This window comes from Sciurus carolinensis, chromosome 3 (genome assembly GCF_902686445.1).
Source record: "Sciurus carolinensis chromosome 3, mSciCar1.2, whole genome shotgun sequence".
NCBI classification, from domain to species: Eukaryota; Metazoa; Chordata; class Mammalia; order Rodentia; family Sciuridae; genus Sciurus; species Sciurus carolinensis.
The window spans coordinates 65323904-65344165 of NC_062215.1; the positions used below are offsets into that span (position 1 = coordinate 65323904).

The 20262-nt window shown below is 52.5% G+C and overlaps 1 protein-coding gene across 3 annotated transcripts; it reads right to left on the reverse strand.

The window, feature by feature from the left end:
- Positions 1-1953: 1953 nt before the first annotated feature.
- On the reverse strand, positions 1954-17629 carry Lgals9 (galectin 9). Of its 3 annotated transcripts, XM_047547087.1 has the most exons (11): positions 17529-17629; positions 12147-12238; positions 9678-9879; positions 8758-8868; positions 7841-7927; positions 6235-6270; positions 5678-5728; positions 5014-5055; positions 4458-4546; positions 4140-4302; positions 1954-2576 (listed from the first exon to the last, which is right to left on the reverse strand). In XM_047547087.1, the coding sequence occupies exons 1-11, from the start codon at positions 17565-17567 to the stop codon at positions 2430-2432; spliced, it is 1059 nt and encodes a 352-aa protein (XP_047403043.1). In that variant the 5' UTR covers positions 17568-17629; the 3' UTR covers positions 1954-2429. The 3 variants fall into 3 exon arrangements, with proteins under 3 accessions (XP_047403043.1, XP_047403044.1, XP_047403046.1); XM_047547088.1 differs by lacking the exon at positions 7841-7927; XM_047547090.1 differs by lacking the exons at positions 4140-4302; positions 7841-7927.
- Between the last annotated feature and the right edge of the window lie 2633 nt (positions 17630-20262).

The following is a 20262-nucleotide window of genomic DNA, read 5'->3' on the forward strand; positions in this document are numbered from 1 at the left end:
TATAAATATTTATATTAAATGCATTCTATTTTAACCATCCTGTGTGTGTGTGTGTGTGTGTGTGTGTGTGTGTGTAGGGGGCAGGGGTTTATAAGGAAAGCAGATCTGAATTCTATGGAGGATTGTTGGGTGCCACAACATGGACAAAGATCCCCCACCTGCGGTGGGGATGTGGGGCAGAGGCAAGGGGCGGGAGCTGTGTTTCACCTAGAAATCATCGTACACAGGGTGTGACGAGTGGCGGGTTTCTGCCCATAGTGCCAGGATTTTAGCTAAGGCCTTTGCCCTATCTCAGGGTTTCTTCGCTCTGTAGTCACCTGTTTGATGAGTTTGGTCACTAGTGATTTAGCACATGGGGAAAGCAGACAAGATTTCCTGCATGTGGAAAACTTTGTGGAGGGTGAGGGCATGCATTATCCTTTCCCCACTGGGAGACTGTGGTCCTTTTCTGGGTTTGGAGCCAGCCAGGAAGCTGCTTCTTTTGAGGGTGGAAGGTTGAACTGAGGGGTGCTTAACCATGGAGCCACATCCCCAGAGTGATTTTTTTACATTTATTTTTAATTTTTTTAGTTGTAAGTGGACATAGTACCTTTATTTTATGTATTTCATTTGTTTATGTGGTGCTAAGGATCGAACCCAGTGCCCCACGCACGCAAGGCAAGCACTCTATCACTGAGCCACAACCTCAGCCATTTATTTTTTTAATTTTGGGACAGGGTCTCGCCAAGTTGTGGAGGCTGGCTTTGAATTTGCAAACCTCCTGCCTCAGCCTCCCAACCAGGGAGCTTTTTAAGAGACAGAGCTGCATCTTCTTCTGGTCAGAGCCACAAAAACATCTCAGTTGGGGGCAAGTGGTGGTCTAGAAAAATCCTGCTCCCAGCCTCATTTTGGTCCACTTCTTCATGGGCTCCCTTACCTCTTCTCCTGCCACTTCTGGTAGCAGCTACTCCAATGGGGGTGGGAGAATGGGGGAAGGGGGCCTCCCAAATTCTTGTTGCCCAGAAAAGCTTCGTGCCTTAAATGACAGTGGTGCATCTTGAACAGCATTGGCCAAGAGTCCAGTCACCTAGTCCAAGGCTGCTCACAAATTAATGTACACGAGTTAAAAGGCAGATTCTGGTGCAGTAGATCTGGGTGGGGCCCAAGATGCTCCCCTCCTCCTCCCCCCCTCTTCCCCCCTTCTTCCCCCCCTTCCCCCCCCAGGGCACTTAACTACTAAACTGCACCCTCAGCCCTTTGCATATTTTATTTAGAGACAAGGTCTCACTGAGTTGCTTAGGGCCTTGCTGAATTGCTGAGGCTGGCTTTGAACTCGAAATCCTCCTGCCTCAGCCTCCCAAGCCACTGGGATTACAGGTGTGCGCCACTGTGCCTGGCCAAGGTGCTGTATTTCTAACCACTCCTTGGTCATGTCCATGCTGCTGGTCTGAGCTCTCTTTAAGTCCCACCCTGGCTCCTGAGGAGTGAGCAGAGTACATTGGCATCACGTGGATACAATGCTGGGCTCCCTTATGCTGCCTAGCGACTGACTGATCCCTGAACACTAAGCCACTTTCCTCTTGCATGTCCTGACCCCAATGCCGGGACAACTTCGGAGTCAGCTTCTCATCACACCTGCCTCCTGCTCCCACTCAGGCACAAGGTTCTGATAAGGCCCCGCCACAGCCCCCGTGGGCTCCGTCCTGGCCCTTCCTCCATCTCTGAAGCATGGGGCTGTATCCAGGGTTCACCCAGCTACCAAGATCCAGGGAGCCCTGCACAAGAAACCCAGGCCCAGCCTGCTCTCTCCAGCACTCTCATGAGGCTTGCAAGGGGCTCACTGAGAGTAGGTGTGGATGCCAGGCTCCCAAAGGAGCCCACACTGTCTCTCCCGCTCCCCTCGGCAGGGACCACCAACTCCACAGAATCCCCCATGTCTCCAGACACATTTAGTAAGCCATGGGCTTCCCACATGCATGTGCCAGCAAGCATTTTTATTTCAATTTCTTTATTTTGGGGAAAGGGGAGAGACCCTGCTAAGAAAATAGGTGGAAGACAGTGGGATGTAATCAGGGTAGCTTCCTGGAGGGGTGGGGGGCCAAGCAGGGTGCAGGTTGAGAGGGAACGAGGTTATCTGAGAAAGGGGTGGGGCCGAGGCGGTCCCCTCACTGCTGGGAGTACGGAGCTCTGGCTGGGGACTGGAGTTGAGCCCAGGACAGGAATGTGGTTGAACGCCACATTCAGCGTAGGCCTGGGCTAGGCACTCGGAAGGCTCAGGAACCTCCCTCTCTGCCGAGGGGAGTGACACAGCTTCACCTGTACTGAACACCTGGCATGCCTCTCTTCTTGGACAGTAGGATTTGGGGGACCAGGGCTGAGACAGGGGAGTGAAGATGAGGAGGAAACTCAGCACCACGTCCCAGTCATCATCCTCAGGCCAGGGAGCCCACCTATGTCTGCACGTGGGTCAGCTGGACGTCACCTGCCACTTCCAGGTTATTGATGGCCGGCAGGTTCTTCATGCGGTGGAAGTATTCAAACAGGTGTTGACCATCCACGGCCACCCTGAGGCAGTGACTTTCACACATGATCCATACCTGGGTAGAGAGGCCATGCTGTTTCCACTTGGAAAATCAGCAGCCCTAAATGCAGGCTTGTATCTCCCTCTTTCCCGCCCTCCTGCCTTGGCCATTAATAAGCCCCCCACCTGCATTCTGGCCACACTGAAAGATCAATAACCATTCATGTGCTCTCCTTCCCTGGTACTTTAGCATATGCTGTTCCAAGCTTGGAATGCTGTTCCCACCCTGCACGCCTTCCCTACTTCCTCTCACCCTCTGGAACCCCAGCCTTCCCCGACCCCCTCCCAGTTGAGCCAACTGCCTCCCCAGGCCACGCCCCTCACCCCACCCTCACCCTCCAGTTGGAACAAGAATACTGTCTTGTGCCATCTGTGTCCTCAGTGCTCTGGGCCTGGACTCCTGCAGTGCCTCCTAACATCCTTTACAGCCAGAGACCTCTCCGAGAGGCAGGCAGAGAACAAAGGTCAAAAGCCCTTCACCCCATGGCGATGGCGAGCACGCCACTCTTGCTGTGTGCTGGGCACTGCCCTAAGCATGCCCCAGTTGTGTTCTCATTCCGTTCTTACAGCTCTATGAGGTCTCCATTATTATTACTCCATTTTATAGAGGAGGAAACTGAGCCGCTGAGCACTGTGTCACCCAAGGTCTCAGAGCTATCTACAAATCAGTTCATTGTTCCCAGGCTGGAAACGCTCCAATGGCTTCTCATTGTATTAAAATCCAAGCTCCTTTCATGGCCCACAAAGCCCCATGCCAGTCATTTTCAACCCTGATTGCAGAGTGTACTACCTAGGGCGCATCTTAAAAATATGGAGGCCCATATTGGTCCAAATTGGCTTGGGGTGGGGGCCCCGACATTGATTTTTCTTTTTAAGCTCTCTAAGTGATTGGACTGCATGGTCAGGGTAGAGAGGCCCCCTCTGGGTGGCCAGCCCTCCAGCTATGCCCACACCTCTCTTGCCCTGGCTCTCCACCCTGCAGCCCCTGGCCTCGCTGCTCCAGATGGGCCCACTCGCCTCTCACAAGGCAGGAGCAGCCCCCACCCCACCCCCCACTCCCTCACAGGGCTCCCCCCAGTCCAGTGTTGAGTTTCCCTTTCTGCAATGATCCGTTCATGCACAGTTTCCTTGTTCCTCCCGGCCTAGACTGTGAACTCCGTGGGGGCAGGACCCTGTCCATCGGCTTTGTGGCTGCACCCACAGCCAGTGGGGTACTTCCTACAAAGTAGGCCCTATAAGATAGTCAACCAGTGATTGCTGAATGAATATGTGAGTAAACGGACCGTGTCTCATTCTTGGGTTCCACTTGGCACAGATTGGCCATGTGACCTCTGGCAAGTAACCTCCCTGTCCTTGTGAGTTTGTTTGCTCATATGTGAAAGCACACACTGATACCTGCTGCAGGGGCGCGGGGGGGGGGGGGGGGGGGAGCAGTAACCATAAAAATAATAGCCTGTCAAACATTCTCATTTCTCTGGGCATCAGCCCTCATCCTGCTCCAGGTGGCCCCAGACTTCCTCCACCCCATCTCCTCTTGCACCCCATGAGCCTCTCTGAGCTCCAGGCCACAGCACCTTACCGAGAAGCTGGTGCCTCGAGTGAAGGGCATTTTTCTGGGCAGGCTTCGCTCCTCAGACCCCCAAGAGCTGTTGATCTGGGTGTTGCGGACCACAACGTTCTCATCAAAACGGGGGTTCAGGTGGAAGGCGATGTCACTCCCAGAGCGCAGGTTAATGTGGAACCTGGGGTGGGCAACTCACATGGACCCTCTCTATCCACAGAGCTCTGGGCCCCAGCCCCTCCCCTCAATGCCCAACCTGTCTGGAGCCAGGGAGATGGCCAGAAGCCCTTGGGGGTCTCATTCTGTTTCCTGAGAGCCCTGGAGGCCCTGTCTTACCTTTTAGCACTTGGCAGGACAGTGCCTGACACGATGATGGACTTGGATGGGTACAGCCCACCCGGTATGCTGGTGAAGAAAGGCATCGGCTGTTGGGAGGGTGGGGACATGTCAGCCAGCAGCAGCCAGAGAGCCACCACTGCCTCAGGGAACTCTGGACCAATTTCCACAGGTCAGCAAAGTCTAGAACCATGTCTGTGAGCAGGACATCTTCCAGAAGGAGCCCTAGGACTTCTTTATATGGCTCAGTAAAGAAAACTTTTCAGCCTTCCAGAAGATAGTGGGCTTACACTGTCACAAAAGGAACTTTGGCCAACACAAAAGGATTCTTGGGGCAGAAAGGGAAGGTCATATAATTTGCTCACACTGGAGAGACCACTTTAAAATTGAAAGCTTCCTTTGGACAGTCTTCTAATTTGCATGGATGCTTTTAAAATCTCAACTTGACAATGGATGGTCTTTCATTATGCAAGTCAGAGGATCATCCCCAGGAGCCTTTCCCCTCCCTCCTTCCCAACACAAATGGAATCTCCTGCCTTCTCCAAAACCTACTTACATAGGTTGGGTTGGGGTACACCATAGGCGGGATTCCAGGATTCTGTTGAAAGGAAACCAGGAAATTCAACATGGACATGCAGGTGCAAACACACACACATACCCACACACTCTGGAGTCCGCTCAGCATGACCGCATTGTGAGGGCTCAGTTCTTGAATTCTGTCACTCGCCTGCCATGCCCATCAGCACCTGAAACTTCCTGCTGTGTTCCTGGACCCCATTATGGATACCTTTCTCTCAGCACCTCCAAGGAAGCCCCTCTCACTCCAGGCTCCCACCTGATTTGCAATGACTGGAGAAGGAGAAAAGTCCAGCCTGTGATCAGTAGTGACACTGCAGAGACTTGTCCTCAGGTTCCAAGTCCAGGAACCTCATATCCAGGAGCTGGGGCACCACCCTCCCATCTCTCAGTAACAGAAAGAACCATTTCCCTTCTGATTCCTAGCGGACCTGTTTCTTTGATGACCATTCCAGAATCTCCACTGTCCCAAGGAGTTTTAGCTGTAGGTCTGCTGACCAGGAGGCTTAGCCCCATCTGTCCCCATCCTCCTTGCTAAACTACTTTGGGACTTGCTAAACCAGTTCTGGGACTCTAGGGAATTCTGCTGATGCTGAAGAGGGAAGCCACGGGGCTGTGAGCTAAAAAGGAATTTTTAGACTTACAGGGAACATCTGTCCTGGGGCGCTGTGCACTGTGTGGATGACAGTTTGAGTCTGGAAGAAAGAAACCAAGTCTCAACCAGCTCCCACTAGTGTGAATGCCACCACCTGCCACCAGTGGACACCAACACACACACACACGCACACGCACACACACACACACACACTCCTAAGAGGGTCAACTTTGAGCTATAATCGGGGTTCAGAGGGGGTGAATAGAGTGGTTTCTAAGCTCAAGGGAATGTGGGGGCCAAAGGTTAGAGCTCCAAAGAAGCCTCTGGCCCCACTTTCCCCTCAGGGGAATTTCCCTCTGCGCAGCTGCACTTTGCAAGCAGGAGAGGGGAATGTGAGGCCTCTGAGGTTGCCCGCAAGATGCTGGGGCCTTCAGCAGACAAGTGGCCATCCAGGTTGTTTCCTGTTGCATCAGTCAGTCAGTCATAACCTCAGGTCTCCACACCGCATCCCGGAGGCCAGGCAGATGGACCGGGCCACACCTCCTCCCTTTAACCCACAGGAAGAACGAAAATGAAGAGAACTGGAAGAGAGAGCAGGAGACTTACCATGGGAGCCGAGTTTGGAGGCCAAATGCCTGGAGGCTGAAAGGACAAGAAAACTCAAAACGATGGCTGGTTCCACGTGGGGGGAGACACAGCTGCCTACCTCCAGGGGGGCTTCTTGCGGTCAGAAATGACTTCTCAACTCTCACCTCCCTCCGCCTCCTTTCCTAAGCCTGTGGCATCAGATTCTCACCCTGAGGTGCACGAGATCTCAGGGTTGGGGAAGAGGGATGTCCCCTTGGCTTCCCCAGATGGGTCCAACACAGACCATATTGCTTCCCTGAGTCCCTAGAGGCAACAGCTGATGCCCTCTTCCACCCATCAGGTGAAACACAGCATTTGTAGAAGGCCTCTTTGTGAGCTGTGCACTGGGTTTCTTCTCATTTTCCAGTAAGGGAGGCATCCTTAACTCCTGTTTCACTAGGCCTGGAGCTTCAGAAAGGCAAAGCAACTTGCCCAGGCTGGCCCAGGTAGCAAGTGAGAAAATCCAAGATGGCACCCCATCTGCCTGACTGGATCCACCACACCCTATATCCTCCCCAGGCCAGGGCCAAATCTGGGTTGCTCTGCAAATGTTTCCTGGAGCTTGACCAGCCCTGTATTTAGTGTGATGGGAGGCAAGTAGTGTGACATCCATGTCATCGTGGTCCATGGGAAGGCTGAGTAGACAGAGCACGGACCCCTCCCCTCACTGTTCAAGTGGCCAGGGGAAGGGCTACTCACCTTCCTGTCCCAGATCCTGCCCCTCCCAGGTCACTCTTGCCCTGGTTTGCTTTCTACTCCCCTTGGCTGTGGGAACCAGAGCCCATATTCATTTCTTGTGTCCCTGTTCATGTCAGGCACTGTGCAAGGTGCCAGTGCACAAATAATGGTACCACAATGCCAGCGCTCCGGGGGCTTGTGGGCACAGGGAAGGAGGTCGTGTAGTGACGGGGACAGACACACAAGCATGGTTATAACAGGACATGGCGACTACAAGGCACAGATATGGACAAAGGTCATGGGGACACAGAGGGGAGCATCTGACGGTCTTCCAGACAGGAAAACTCCCTGGAGGAGTGACACCTAGGCAGAGAATCACAGTGCATGCGATTAGGAGTTTGCTGGGGTGAGACGGGCAGATGGTGGTTTCGGCAGTGGGAACAGCACGGGCAAAAGCATGGTGGCCCAAGAGGCCTCGAGGTAGCAGCAGAGGCTGCACACACTTCATGAGTGGACTGGGCTGGAGGCAGGAAGGTGGGGCCAGACGGATCCCGGGAAAATTCTGCTGCGCTCTTCTGGGGACCTGGGGCTTTATTCAGAAGAGCCTGAGGTTTCGAGTCAGGAGGGAGGAGATGGGATGTGCTACCGGAAGGCAAGTGGGTGTGAGGAACTAGACCGTAGTGGTCACAGTGAGGGGTCACTGTGGCCTGGACCACAGCGCAGGCTTTGGGGAGGGAGAGATGTGGGCACCCTGGAAGGGGGTAGAAATCCAGGGTCTCCCGGCTCTGGGCGCCCGGCAGAGGCAGACGGGGAATCCTGAGCGGGTGTGACGCGCTGGAGTGGCCTGTGGGCCCTGTGTCCTTCCTGCTATCTGCTCAGCCTCCCGGGGCCTCCGTCTTTAACTCACTTTTGGTTTGCGCACCCTGTGTTTTGGTGGGAAACGAACAGGCTGGGAGAATTGCATCGAGGATGAGGCCGGCTGGACGGGAGACCTCTGTTAAAACAAAAGGCACCACGGGTTGATGCGGCGCGTCCATGGAGCCAAGGAAGAGGAGCAGTCGGGGCGGGAGGAGCCGCCAGGCACACAGAGGCCAGCTCAGGACCAGGCGGGTCGAGCTCGAGGAAAGGGGTAGCTGGGTGAGTAAGGGCAGGTGGGCAGTCCCTCCCTCGCCCTCTCTCTGTCCTTCCCCTGCCAGGAAGAGAGTCAGGGAGGGAGAGAATGTGAGGGATGAGGCTCCCAGGGAAAGGAGCTCTTATTTATTGAGGAGCTACTATAGGCCCAGCATACCCCAACCTTCCCATTCTTCGCATGATGTCTCCTTGGCTTTTACATATTTTAAAACAGAGATGAAGACATGGGCTGTAGAGTTGTGCCCTCTGACATATATGGTAGCATGGAGCCACACAACCCCATGTCAATGACTGTGCCCATTCTACAGATGAGGAAACCAAGGCTGGGAGTGAAGTTGCTCCCCCACAGATAGTGAGATGGCAAGAGCTGGGGATTTGAACCAGATTCTGCTTGCTTCTTTCTGGAACCTCCAGTTCTGCTAACCAGGGTGGAAATAGAGAGTGACAGACAGAGGAGAGACTGCAGGGTCTGGGAGAACAAAGCAGGTACTTCAGACAGAGACAGCAACACAGGCCAGGCAGAGTGACAGAGGAGGGGGGAGACAAACATTGGGACTGGTTGGTTCCCCAATCAGCATGTGCCCAAAGCCACCTGGGGAGGAGATTGGCTGGTACCTTTGGGCCCACTGAGTCTAGACAGCCAGATGGGGCCCTGTACCCCAGCCCACATGGGTGCCAGTTGTTCGGTCTGACCTGGAAGTTGATGTAGGACAGCTGCAAAGGCCCAGTGATGGAGATGGTGTCCACGCGATGGAAGGGGACACGGTGTGCGTACTGCACAAAGAAGTTCTTGTTCACCATCACCTGGCAAAAGAGAGCGCGTTCCAGGGAGGAGTCCAGGCCAGGGCAGGAGCACGGCCGAGCTCCTGGAGCCCCGCTTCTGGAAAGGAAGGCCTGAGCCTGCTTTTCATAGCCAGCCCCCCTCCGCGGGGGCATCAGCGGCCCTCAGGGCTGTGCCAGTGTCAGGAACACGTGGGTCAAATGCCTCCGACCCCAGTCTCCAGTTGTTGGCTTTGTGTTCCAGCAGTTGTTTGTTTATTACAGCTGGTTCGTTTTTCTGGTGACAGCTCACCCAGGGTATCTTTTAAATATGCATAAAAATGCTCATGGGGAGAGAGAATGGATCCCAGGTCGCACACTAAGCAGGGAACCCCATGTCACACAGCACAGAAAGAACATTCTCACCCGGCCTGGGTTCCCAAGCCCAGACACACTGCTCTGCCTGCAAAGGTAATTTGCAGGGACTTACAAAACCACAGGCTACCAGAACCTGGATAAAGTCTGGAACAAGGCTGCCAAAAGAGATATGTTACCAGAAGTGGAGAAATGACTACCACAGGGGAATGGGATTAACTTGAGCTTTAAAGACAGGAGCCCCCCAAAACACCATGGTGACATAACTAGTTCTTATTTTCACAGTAAAAGAAGCAACAGGTGCACTTGCAGATGCAGGTGAACCCATGCATGGAGACCAGTAGCCACAGGTGATGATCTAGAAAGTCACAGTCCTGTGATCTGTGTAGTGGTGTCGCTCTGGCTTGATCTCAATCAGTGTGATTATTTAAAAGCTGTTCACCAAGCCTGCAGGGACAGGGAGAGGGATTCCCGCTTACCTTGAACTCTGAGCTCTGCACCAGGAAGCAGAGCTCAAAGGGCTTCCCCTTCTGGAAGGGCATCTGCATCTTCCTCTCCTCAGGCCCCCAGCATCCTCTCTGCTTCGTGTTGCAGACCACATACCCTCCCTCTTCAAACCGAGGGTTGAAGTGGAGAGCGATGTCTTTGTCACTGAAGCCAGTCTGCAGGTTCACAGCAAACCTAGGCAGAGGGAAACCAAAGTCTTCCGCGGCACGGTCATTGCCAACATCAGAACCCAAGGGCCTGGCACCATGGACTTCTTTGCATATAACCTGCATGGTGGACACGAATCTGTTGGCATCTTTTGTTGTTGTTCATCTAATTTGGATTTAATATGTTGTCATGCAATTATTGCATGTTACTGTTCTAGAATGATTTTCTAGAAAAGTAAGTAGAAAATGGGTAAGGGAAAGAGCTGGCATTGGCAGCAAGCCTGGGTCTTGGGAACTAATTACAAACGAATGTGAAAGATGGGGAGCATTAAGTACACCTAGAAGGGAGAGGCTCGGTGCCAAGGGGACACTCCCGGGGCTGGTGTTGGAAGCCAGCTGCACCGGTTCAACTGGCAAAGAAAAGAACAAATTTAAAGATCATTTGAAATCAGTGGGCAGACACATACAATGACAATGTCTAAAAGAAGAAGCGTGGGATAAATACGAGCTATCCAGCACGAAAAATCCACTGTGTGAAGTTTTGTGGAGTCTGGTGCTCACTGGATATTGGTGTGTGTTTGGGGGAACACATAAGGTATGGAAGTGGTGACCCTGAGGTCAAGTGAACTGGGCCTCAGACCCCCGGACACTGTCCTCAGGTTGCCAGAATCAGGAAGGGACGACTGAGTGAGGGCATGTTCAGGAAGCCCCAGTGCATGTTCACCCCTCTCTTTGGGGATGAAGCCCCTCGTCACGGAAGCTTCCCTCTGGGGCACAGCTGGAGCAATTATAAACCAAAGAACCTTCCAGGGCAACTCGTTCACAAGGGGGCTCATTATGGCTCTGCTTTTCCCTGTCATATCCAGACCCTGAGACCAAGTTCAACTCTCAGGTTGTCCGCTGGGGCCTCTCCCTCCCAAACTCTACATGAACGTAGCTTCTGCCTGCTGCGTTGGTCTCTCTGTTCTCCCAGCCCACCCAGAGTTCAGGGCAGGGCCCTGGTTTTCTGTCCTCTCTGTCCCTCATGGTGCCCAGCACTGCACCATACCCCAGTGACAGCCTTTTAAGTTCCTGTAGAGCCCATTTGATTTCTGTTGGAAGAGGGCACGTTCTGGAACATTCTGACCAGCTGAGCACTGACCTCATCCTTCAAGTCAGGTTGCTCTGTGAACTCACAGAGGGCCCAGAACCAGTCCCATCCCTGTTAGCCCTATCTCCAGGAGTGCTAAGAACCACCTGGAGTCACAAAATGAAAGTCATTTCTCTTTTGATGGAGAATATTGATTCGAAATATCTCTGGATGTATTTCTCCCTTGGCAGCTCTCCAACTTCAGAAATCTTTTGAAAATTCCTGCTCCAGGGAAGGGAGAGAGCAAAAGTTCCCAAGGCAGAGGCACAGACCAGGAGGGACAGTCTCTTAGAGACAAGGCAGAAGTAGGAGTTCCTCCTTGTGCTGGAGGAGGGTCAGGCGAGTGAGAGGAGAGAGAAAGGGGTCGAAATCCAGGGCAGGGCTTTGGGGGAGTCTTCTGAGGGACTTCCCAGGGCTCCTGGAGAAGTCCCATGGCCACATGGCCATGTCCCCCTGGAGCGATGGTAATGGTGGAGGAAGTCAATTCAAATCCAGATTGCCAAGCCAAGACCTCAGTGTGAAGAGGATCCAGAAGGTCCTAGTGCCCCATGTAAGGTGATGACAGGGTTCTGGGATTGAGACAGATGCCTGAACCCAAGAGGGGCTTCTGTAGGCACTGAGGACTTCAGCAGGCAGCTGCCATGTAGACCCGCAACCAAACCTGATAAAGGCCACACACCTCTGCACCACCCAGACAGGGTAGCTCAGCAGAGGTCAGCCAGGCCTGTGTAAGGGTCAGAGATCCCTCCAGCCTGAAAGGACATATGAGTTCTTCCCCCTTCCCAGACAGCCCCACTTCACTGAGGAGGGGGGGAAACAGCACTGATGGGCATTTTGGCTGACTTAGTATTTTCCAAAAAATACTTTAAAACTGAAAGAGACCAAATTACTTCTGATGGGAACTTTAAATATTTCCACACATCCACAGAAAGAGGGCTCCAAAGTAGACAGCGCAGCCAGCACCGGAATAAAAGGAGTTCTGCTTTTGCACCTCTGGGTCACTTCCCTCCTTACTGAGTTCTCTGGAGCAGGGAGCCCTGGAGTCTATGCTGATGGCACCCATGCACAGTGGTGTGGGAAATGTGGGCAGGGCCCGGCCCTCCAGGTTCAGCACCTGTGGTGGCTAAGGGACGGGGCTGGAGACCACAGCAGCACCATGTCTATACCTGTTTTCAAAGGAGTGAAGAACGGTCCCCTGGACAGTGATCTGGAGTCCCTCCTGGAGACCTCCTTGGATTATCCCAGAAAAGGGGACGATCTGCAGGAAGAAGACGTGGGGACATCAGTTGGCTGGCATTCGCCTGGGTGTGAGAGCCCCGTGCTAGGGCCTGGGGATGTGGCCGTGAATGGAACCGGTAGGGTCCCAACCTCAGAGAGATCTGCAGAGGCGGAAGCCATGTGGTTAGTTACGGACATTCCAAAGTCATGAGAAGGACACCACTGGACTCCGAGAGGACATGACTGGCAGCTGACCTTGCATGACAGTGTGAGAGGAAGTGACTACCCAGGAACCCGCCATAAGGAGGGCCTTTCGGATGCAGAAGCAGCCAAGCTTTAGTAGCAGCCGAGCCGACCCCTGCTGCCCCAGCCCTCAGTGGCTAGGGAGGCTTATTGAGATCTTTGCCTCAGTTTCCTCCTCCGCACAATAGAGACGGGCCCCACCCCTCACTCCGTCAGCAGTGAGAAAAAGTCCAGGGAGAACACTGGCACATCGTAGGTGCCTCTCTGCCACCCTCATCCTCACCCTGCCGCCTTCTCTCTGGGCAAAATTCCCAAATAGGTGACTTCCAAAGCATACTTCTGGGATGCCTGTTGTCCGCTATGGCTCTGCCACCTGCATTCAAGCGCGGTCCTGTCTCCTGGGTGGTTTTCATACTGTCTACTCTACCATCTCCTGTAGGTCAATTCCCTGCAAAAATTAGTTGTTTATGGGAGCAGGGGCTGAGATGCATATGAGCCCCAAGAGGGAGTGGTGGAGACTGGGGCAGAGGGGACCTCACACCCCTCATCCGACGTGGCAGCGTCCACTCAGCTCTAACTAATGACTGCCACCCAGGCTCAGTGTTGGCGGGGTTTCTGAATTTTAAAGAGTAAGCCCGAAATATAGATTTATTATTATCTTTTGAGTAAACATTTTCATTCCTAGGGGAAAGAGTTCTCCATAAAGGATGTGTGCGTTCCTATAGCAAGGAAATGCTCTCTGGATCTGCTTCAGAGTAACCCAAGGGTGGAAAGGGAAGTGGGCCAAGGCAGGGAGGAAGCGAGATAGGGCAAAGTTCATCAGCTGTGGGGGGCGGGGGCTGGGGAAGGGCGTGGATTGCCCTAATGCTGTTTGCACTGCGGATTTGAATTTTCTTTGTTAGCAAGTGAAACAAACACTGTAGCTCAACCAAAAAGCACCAGTCGCCAAGTCCAGCCCACTGACACTTCTTTCTGGCCTGTGTCCTGCAGTCAATGACAATGTGGAACCTACAGAAGCCCATCCAACTGAGGGCTGGCCCCAGCACTGGGCCCAGACCCCAGGCAGATGCTACTGCCAAAGGACATCTCAGGAAGGTGTCTCTTGTTGCCGCTCAGGACAGGTCTGAACTCATCATTACGTACTTTAGTGATCTTGAGCAAATCACAACTTCTCTGTGTCTCGGAGTTCGCTGTCACCCCTGTCCGTGAAGTAGAGTCAGCCTAATAGTTATGGACCAGCATGGCATGCATGGATTTGAAGGGTATTGACCGGCAGCTGACCTTGCATGACAGTGTGAGAGGAAGCATTTTCCAGGGTATTGGAAAATACCTCCCTCCCCTGTTTGCAGAAGCCTGACATTCTCACCAGAGCTTTTTATCTATCATAAGAGATAACACTTAAAACACAGCATGCTGGGAAGCCACACCCTTCATGGAAGCTTATTCACACTGAGGTGTGAAGAACAGAAAGCTTCCAGGCATGGTGGTGCATGCCTGTAATCCCAGTGACTCAGGAGGCTGAGACGGGGGGATCTCAAGTTTGAGGCCAGCCTCAGTGACTTATTGAGATCCTGTCTTAAAATAAGATAAAAAGAGCCTGGAGAGATAGTTCAGTGACAGAGCACTTGCCTAGCACGTGTGAGGCTCTGGATTCAATTCCCAGGATTAGAAAGAAAAAGAAAAAAGGAAGAGAAAACAGGGTTCGGTGGCTCTTGGGGGTAAGACAGAGAAGCCCTGTGGGGGGGAAGAAAGGTAGAGATCATGGGGCAGCACAGAGGACCTTAATCTCTAAGGTGACAGTTTCTAAAAAAAAAGGTTTGTGAGATTTCAAAATGTTTTAAATGGTGTCCCCAAATTCTGGAAAATGATTGTTTTGAGTGTCAACAAATAAGCAAGGGTATTCATTTCCTCTTTATAACAGCAAAGGATTGGAGAGATCCTAAAAGGACAACAGGAAAACGTTGAAATAAATTATCCTATTTCCAAATGATAGATTCAATGTAGCCTTAAAAAGAAAAAGGAGGGAACTCTGAGCACTGATGTGGAGTGACGCCATCTGTATAAAAAATGGGTGCCGAGGAACGGCGTGCAAACGTTGACTTATTACCAATAAACTATCTCTGAAAAACTTCAGGAGAACCTGATAACACTGGTTGACCGCAAGGTACTGAGTACTGAATATGTTACCTGAAGGGGCAAAAGTGACTCTGCAGATGTCATTAGGTTAAGGAACTTAAAATGGGGAAAGTGTTCTGGGCAGAGTCCCGCTGAATTGCAGAGTCTGGGCTCAAACTTGAGATCCTCTTGCCTCAGTCTCCCAAGTCACTGGGATTATGGCTTATTTAATTTAATTTACTTTTTTATTTTTTTGTGGTGGTGGGGATCTAACCCAGAACCTTGCACATGCTAACCAGGCTTTCTACCACTGAGCCACACCCCCGCCCCAAGAAGGCATGCTTTACAGATGGAAGCAGGAGCCCTGAGCAAGCCACAGCATGCAGGTAGCCTCTAGAAGCTGGAAAAGGCCGCAGAACACCTCCCCTGAGGGCTCCAGAAGGAAACGGACCTGCTGACACTTTGCAGTGCTGGGAATCACCTGGTTCCTCACACATGCCAGGCAAGCGCTCCACCACTGAGCTACAACCTCAGACTTTCAATACTTTGATTTTAGATTTCTGACCTCCAGCACCGTAAGAGAACAAATGGTTTGAGGCCTGACCAGCTAAGGCTCCTGTGGAATTGGGACCAGTCCCTGTCAGTGAAAGCTCTTAGCAGGACATAATGGGAGCCGCTTTTCGATCCTGCTGGAGGGAGGGTGGCATCTTGTGCTGGGTTTGTGGCCCACTGGCCTTGGCTCCTTTCCCAGCTCCCTGTGCCAGCAGTTGTGATATTGGGTAAGTCACTTGATCTGTCCGAGCTCCAGTCCCTCCTCGGACTATAATGCAGCCTGGCTGTGTTCGGGGAGGGTTAGCTGAGATGCCACAAGGAAAGCCCCTGTCTCAGGCTCAGTCTTGATAATGCAGCTGTTTGCATCAGGGCCAATCGAGCCCTCTGCTGGGCCAGAACTTGCTCTCTGCTCCTGAGGCTGGAGATTCCCCTCCTCTTTCTGTCTGGAAGTCCAGAAAGCAGAGCTGGACCTTATAGACCAAAGTGGGGACAGCCTCCTGCTGCTGGTCCAGCGTCATCGGAGGGTACCCAGTCCTGCACCAGCGGTGGGGCTGCCCACCAGCAGGAGGCAGCACATGACTTTTAGCAAGGGCCCTGCAACCCCAGAAGTTCTCAGGTCGTGCGGGTAGCCAACCTTTCAGGCCTGCGATTTCCCATTGTTAGTGCCACTTTGAAAGAGGAGCAAAATGAAGCTCAGAAAGGTTCAGTAACTTGCCAAAAGTCACACAGCTGGTCAAGGACAGAGTTGGGATTTGAACCCCAGAACTCATGCTTTCACCACACAGGCTGCTAATGAAGCACAGAACATCCTTATTCCTAGCCTCACAGGCCTGCCTGAGACTCTGGCCCTTGGAGAGGGCTGACTAGCAGTAGATGCAGGGTTCCCAAGCCAGGCCCTCACAGCGGGCGCCATTCCTCAGCACAACAGTGTCAGCATTACGAGGAAGCGAGGAAGCCCGTCTCAGACTACCAGAGGTCAGCAGGTCACCCTGTGAGGCGGTGCTCCAGCCCCACATATATAGGGACTGCTCACGTCCTTGTTCTTGTCTGTACCCCAAGTCCTGTTTGAACTCTCTCTTGCCTGCAGGAGGATTTTCTTTCTGACTTGAAAGAAAACCAGGAATTTTCGTTGCTAAATCCAAATAAAAGCTAATCATCAGAATAATAAATGTGTGTAATTTCCCGTGTGATGGCGAATCGGCGAGGGGGCGTACATGCTGTGGGGAACTGTTCTGACCCTGCAGGCCCCACCCCAGCAGCCCCCATAGGGCGGCCGAGGGACGCGGGCAGCATTGGCCACCGCTGAGAAGGTCAGACCAGGTCCCAGGCCTCGGCTGCCGTGGGCTCAAATGGGAGGCCTGAGCCGCCAGCCCACACTTGGCCCCTGCTGCGACCCCCTCAGCCCTTACCTGTGGGAAGAGCTCTGTCAGCCCAATGTCCCCGGTCTGACCCAGGACACAACCACCTTGGAAGGCTCCTGGGCCCAGGGCTGCAGCGTTCCTGCTTCCCAGGATCGGTCTCTCCCTCTGTGGACTCCCCTTCTTTTTCTGACATTTCCCTTCCGGAGACATTTGGCAAGTCCCTCAACCTCTTGGAGCCTCCGTTTTTCCATATATAAAGTGGGGATAATAAACCTTACAGGGTTCAAACAAGGCCACCTACAGACGGGTTGGAGAAAGGTGTGGGAGGCTCTCTGCAGCCCACATGGACAGTCCGCCTCTGCCTCACCTCCAAGGCTGCCCTTTGCAGACTCCTGGACACTCCCATGCCTGTGACCTCCGACTCAGTCCTCAGAGCACAGATACCCCCTCAGTGCCCCCTGACTCCTAATAACACTGAACACTCCAAAAGCACCTACAGTGTGCCAGGAAGTGCTCAAATGTGCTATCTCACTCAGTCCTGACTCGACCTTAGGATGTGGGGGAGGGTCGAGGGGGTTCCCATTTCACAGATGTAGAAACTGAGGCCCAGAGAAAGGACCTTGCCTAAGATCACTCAGCTAGTGAACTACCAAACCAGGGAGGTCCTCTCCAGAGTAAGTGCTTTAACTACTATGAGTGAGGGTGGTTAATCTCCCAGAAGCCCGCTGGCATCCCCATTACCCTAACCATCACCCTTCTAGAAGCTACTAGGCCTGTCTATCCCAAGCACCTCAAATGGAGCAGGCACCCAGCGGGAGCTCAGAGTATCTGTCAAATGCGTGGACCATGGTGATTATCACCCTCTGGTCCCAAGAGGCACAGATGAGACTGGCATGGAACAGGAGCTGAATCAGGCATTTCCGTCCATCTCATGCTTTTTGGATGCCCCCCGACCCACCCACCACCCAGCTGTTTCCTGGGAGATCCAGAGTTGCCTCTCCAGGGCTGTGGCAGTCAGCTTCTCTGGGGACAGTCCTGAAACCACTCCCTGATACTCACCGGGCTCAGGTAGGGAGGCTGGGCTCCGCAGAAAGCCATTTCTCCACCACCTCCGTGGCCACCACTGCCTTTCACAGCCGCCGGGCAGTGCTCTGCACAGGCGGGACGTAACAAGGAAATAGAAACCAAAGCAATTTGGCGGTTATCCAACAGGGAGGAGCCAGAGGGAGCGGGTCTGCAGAAAGGAAGGTAGGTGCTGGGTCGCAGGCCTGGGGCCATGTGACAGGGCTGGGGCCTTCGTACAACTGAGGCAGCACGGAGACCCCCCTTCAATTCCTGATTCTTGCAGTCATGCCAGAAAGATATCACGCAGGTCACTCAGAGTAACACACATGAGTTTCTTAGAAGGGATAGGAAAGGGGGAAAGGGGACACTCTCAAGGGAGAAAGTGGGTGCTCTCAGGCAGGAGAGGACAGCACGCCCCTCCTGCCTCCCTGGTTTTTGGTTTTTTTTAAAAATTTTTTGTAGTTGTAGGTGAACAGAATGCCTTTATTTTATTTCATTTTTATGTGGTGCTGAGGATTGAACCCAGGGCCTCACATTTGCTAGGCAAGTGCTCTGCCACTGAGCTACAGCCCCAGCTGCCTTTCAATTTTATTGGGGGTCCTGAGGAGGTTTCCAGAGAATCTCACCCTGGTCCACCTCTTGGTTTTTGACTGACAGCAGGATGATGTCAGACTTCCAAGTCCCCACTGCATATGACAACTAGGTCACTAGGGCCCCTACTGACTGGTTCTCATTGGAACCTGTTTTTACAGATTTTATGGTTGGGGGGAATTATCTTTATCTTCCTGATTTGGGATTTGGTCTGTCTAAGGGTCACCAAAGTCCCCCCTTCAGGGCAACCTGCGTTCCTCATATCAGCATTCTGGGCCTGCTAGCCCTGCAGGTGGTTTGCTGAGGAATGTGACACCCTGTTGACTTGAACCAGGCAGGGCTACAGGGAAATTGCTTTTTAAAAAAGAAAGCATGTGGGGGTCAGCACGGTGGGCCCAGTTTATAGAATGATTCCCTTAGTCTCCTGTTCCCACGCTCACATGAAGTCGGTCCCTATCCTTAGGGACTTGGGGAGTAAAGGGACACTTTCAGCCCTATGACCTTTCCCTTCTCTCTCCTCAGGTGCTCCACCCAGAGCTCAGGTCCCATTTGGTTCATAAAGATTCAAAGGGACATGGCAGGAAGTTTCTCCTTGACATTGTCCAGAAGCATGTGGCGTCTTCCAGGCACGCTCCATGGCAGAGTCCAGGCCTGCTCAGCTGTAACGGAGGGAAGGCCTGTTTCAACCACCACACATACAGGCAGCTGAGGCTCAGAGTCTAAGGACAGGCCCAAGGCCACACCGCTCACTAATGGCAGCCTGAACTACTGGAGAATTCTTAGGCTCTCCAAAAAGTATCCCGTTTAAATTTCTATTCCTTTTGTAAAGACTTAATTATGTAAGAAGAACAGTTTTGCAAGAAAAACACCATCATGGACATTTTCATCCTGGAGTATGGGGTGCCCCAGGAGCTTCCTGTCTCCCTCCATGAATTCGTCTTCTTTCCTACCTATCTTCTACTTTTTCCTGAGTTTTAATATGGGCAGGAGAGTTAGCTATGAACACAGCAGAACATTCCAAGGACATGGAAAGAGGCGGGAGCGACCATTTGAAACAAACTGCCTTGAATTTGAGTTAGCATCCAGGTAAGGACAATAGAACACTACACAGGGGAGGCGGTGTGGGAGCGGAGCCACCTCCATACACTTAACTGAAGTCGGTCAGGTCCCCGCCGCACGCCACATGCCACACACCAGTGAGAAGGCTCAGTAAAGAAACTTGGGATTAGCAGTTAAAGCACACGTTGGAAACACTCTCCAAGGCACCAGTGTTGAGAAGTACCCAATGGGAAGTGTCAGGTGCTGGGGTGACAAGGGTCTCACCCTAGAGAATACATTAATGCGGATTATGAAGGGCTGAGGCCGAAAGCTCGATCGCTTGTCCTCACTCTTGCCATCTCCTGCCCCACTTCCACCTTCTGCCTGGGATGATACAGCAAGAAGACCTCACCGGATGCCAGCATCTTGGACTTCCCAGTCTCCAGAGCACAGGGAAATAGACTTCCACTGTGAAAGACTTCCACTGTGTATGAATTACCTATCTATGTGTTCTGATAGAGCGGCAGAGAGGGGACCAAGACCAGGGTTCTACAGGCACTAAGTGATGGAAGGTGCCCCAGGTCACACGTATGTTTGCACCTCTTTTCCTTCTTGTGCTTTACTGAGATGCACCAGCGCTTGCAAAGAGTGACTTCTAGGAGATGCTCCCATAGACTGAGGCCACGCGTCCCCTCTGCACCTTCCACTCCATTATGTTCCTGGATCGAACAGAATTTGACTGGATTTAAGGAGACAGCTAAGTTGGAGCAGAAAGGAAAGAAAAAAAGAAAACATTTTTTACAATCCTCTCCAATGCTGCAACACCAGTGACGATTTTATCATGGCGTGTCACTTGCAGGCAATTGCTGATTGGTCGAGAATTGGAACAACTGGAACTCTCATTTGTTGCAGGATGGAGAACTGCTTGGGCTGTCATACACTCAAATATCTTCTTCTATACCCCAGTTATTCTACTCCTAAATATTTACCCTAGAAAATGGAGAAGCTACATGACTGTTCAGGATGGCTTCACCCATCTCAGTGCCAAACTGGAAACAACTCAAATGGTCACTAACAGGAAAAAGGAGAGACACAGGTG

What these genes read in the sequence shown, in the direction of transcription:
- Lgals9 (XM_047547087.1), bottom strand. Translation starts at nt 17,567, where the DNA reads ATGGCTTTCTGCGGAGCCCAGCCTCCCTACCTGAGCCCG. An exon ending in TGCAGAGCTCAGAGTTCAAG is followed by an intron (nt 8,869 to 9,677) that starts GTAAGCGGGAAT and finishes CTCTTTTGCCAG; the next exon opens with GTGATGGTGAACAAGAACTT. An exon ending in TGTACCCCAACCCAACCTAT is followed by an intron (nt 4,547 to 5,013) that starts GTAAGTAGGTTT and finishes CCCTCCCAACAG; the next exon opens with CCGATGCCTTTCTTCACCAG.